Source organism: Sphaeroforma arctica (genome assembly GCF_001186125.1).
Source record: "Sphaeroforma arctica JP610 unplaced genomic scaffold supercont1.104, whole genome shotgun sequence".
NCBI lineage: Eukaryota > Ichthyosporea > Ichthyophonida > Sphaeroforma > Sphaeroforma arctica.
Window position 1 is genome coordinate 5,924 of NW_014040454.1, and position 1,023 is coordinate 6,946.

At 38.4% G+C, this 1,023-nt stretch overlaps 1 protein-coding gene across 1 annotated transcript; it reads right to left on the reverse strand.

Moving 5' to 3' along the window:
* Positions 1 to 79: 79 nt before the first annotated feature.
* Positions 80 to 362, reverse strand: SARC_02338 (hypothetical protein; the record flags this gene model as incomplete). Its single annotated transcript, XM_014303895.1, has 1 exon — positions 80 to 362. A coding segment is annotated over one exon (283 nt), but the record flags the coding sequence as incomplete, so codon positions are not given.
* Positions 363 to 1,023: the final 661 nt, after the last annotated feature.

A 1,023-nucleotide genomic window follows, 5' to 3' on the forward strand; every position in this document is an offset into this window, starting at 1 on the left:
TATATATATATATATATATATATATATATATATATATATATCCCAAGTTTAACATACATGCCGAAACCAACATACATACCAATGCGCACATCGTCTCCCACTGAAAGTGCATGGTGCTCCTGCTTTCTTGCTTGTGGCGACTTAGCCCCAAAGTCATCTAGAGAGTCTATATTTCTCATACTGTTCTGTGTTCCATTATCTAGATCACAGATTGACGTATGACCTCCTGTCCTTTTATTTGTTTCTTGAACTCTTCTGCGCTCATTAAATTGAAGCACAGCCTCATCGGCATCGTCCCCATCGTTTAACATTGTAGCGATACAATCATTGTCGAACGGAATGTCGTTGTTGACATAGACCATTGTAGTGAACTACCGATGTGGTACGATACTGATTTCGACTTGAACTTGTGATATACTACTATCCTATACCGTACTGTGTGTGTTGGTAATTACGGTTCAGCTTTGTCTGTTACTATTTTCTGTCAGATATCATTGACATATCTGTAGTGTGCTAATTGATTAACTTGAAACGAGCTTCCATACAGTCAACCTCCTATTACTATCTTTACACTATCCTTTACATGCATGTGTCAGACTGAAGACTTATAGACCTTGTGTTTATGCTACTCAAATATTATTGTTTTGAAGTCTTGTAAATTTAGCCTGTATATATCTTTCGTAATACCCACATATTTACATGAAAATTAAAGAGACGAAACAATAAAGGACTGAATGCATGGCACCAGCATATAGTCATCTCAGGTTTTTGGGTCTCATATTTTGATGGATACTGAGTACAGAGAGTGTATAGTCTATAGACTACTGACGATTTTTACTGTCAGTCAGCTGCAGTCCTTGGCTGCAGGGCGTGCAGGCTGCAGATGAATCAGCTCCTCTTATCTTTCCATCAGAACTATTTTTCATTGGTCAAATTTAGCCATAACCCATAACCCTGGCTGTACAGTGTCACGTCACTCACGCTTCACTACATAGTTCAAAGACTCAAAGCTGCAGTCCAAAG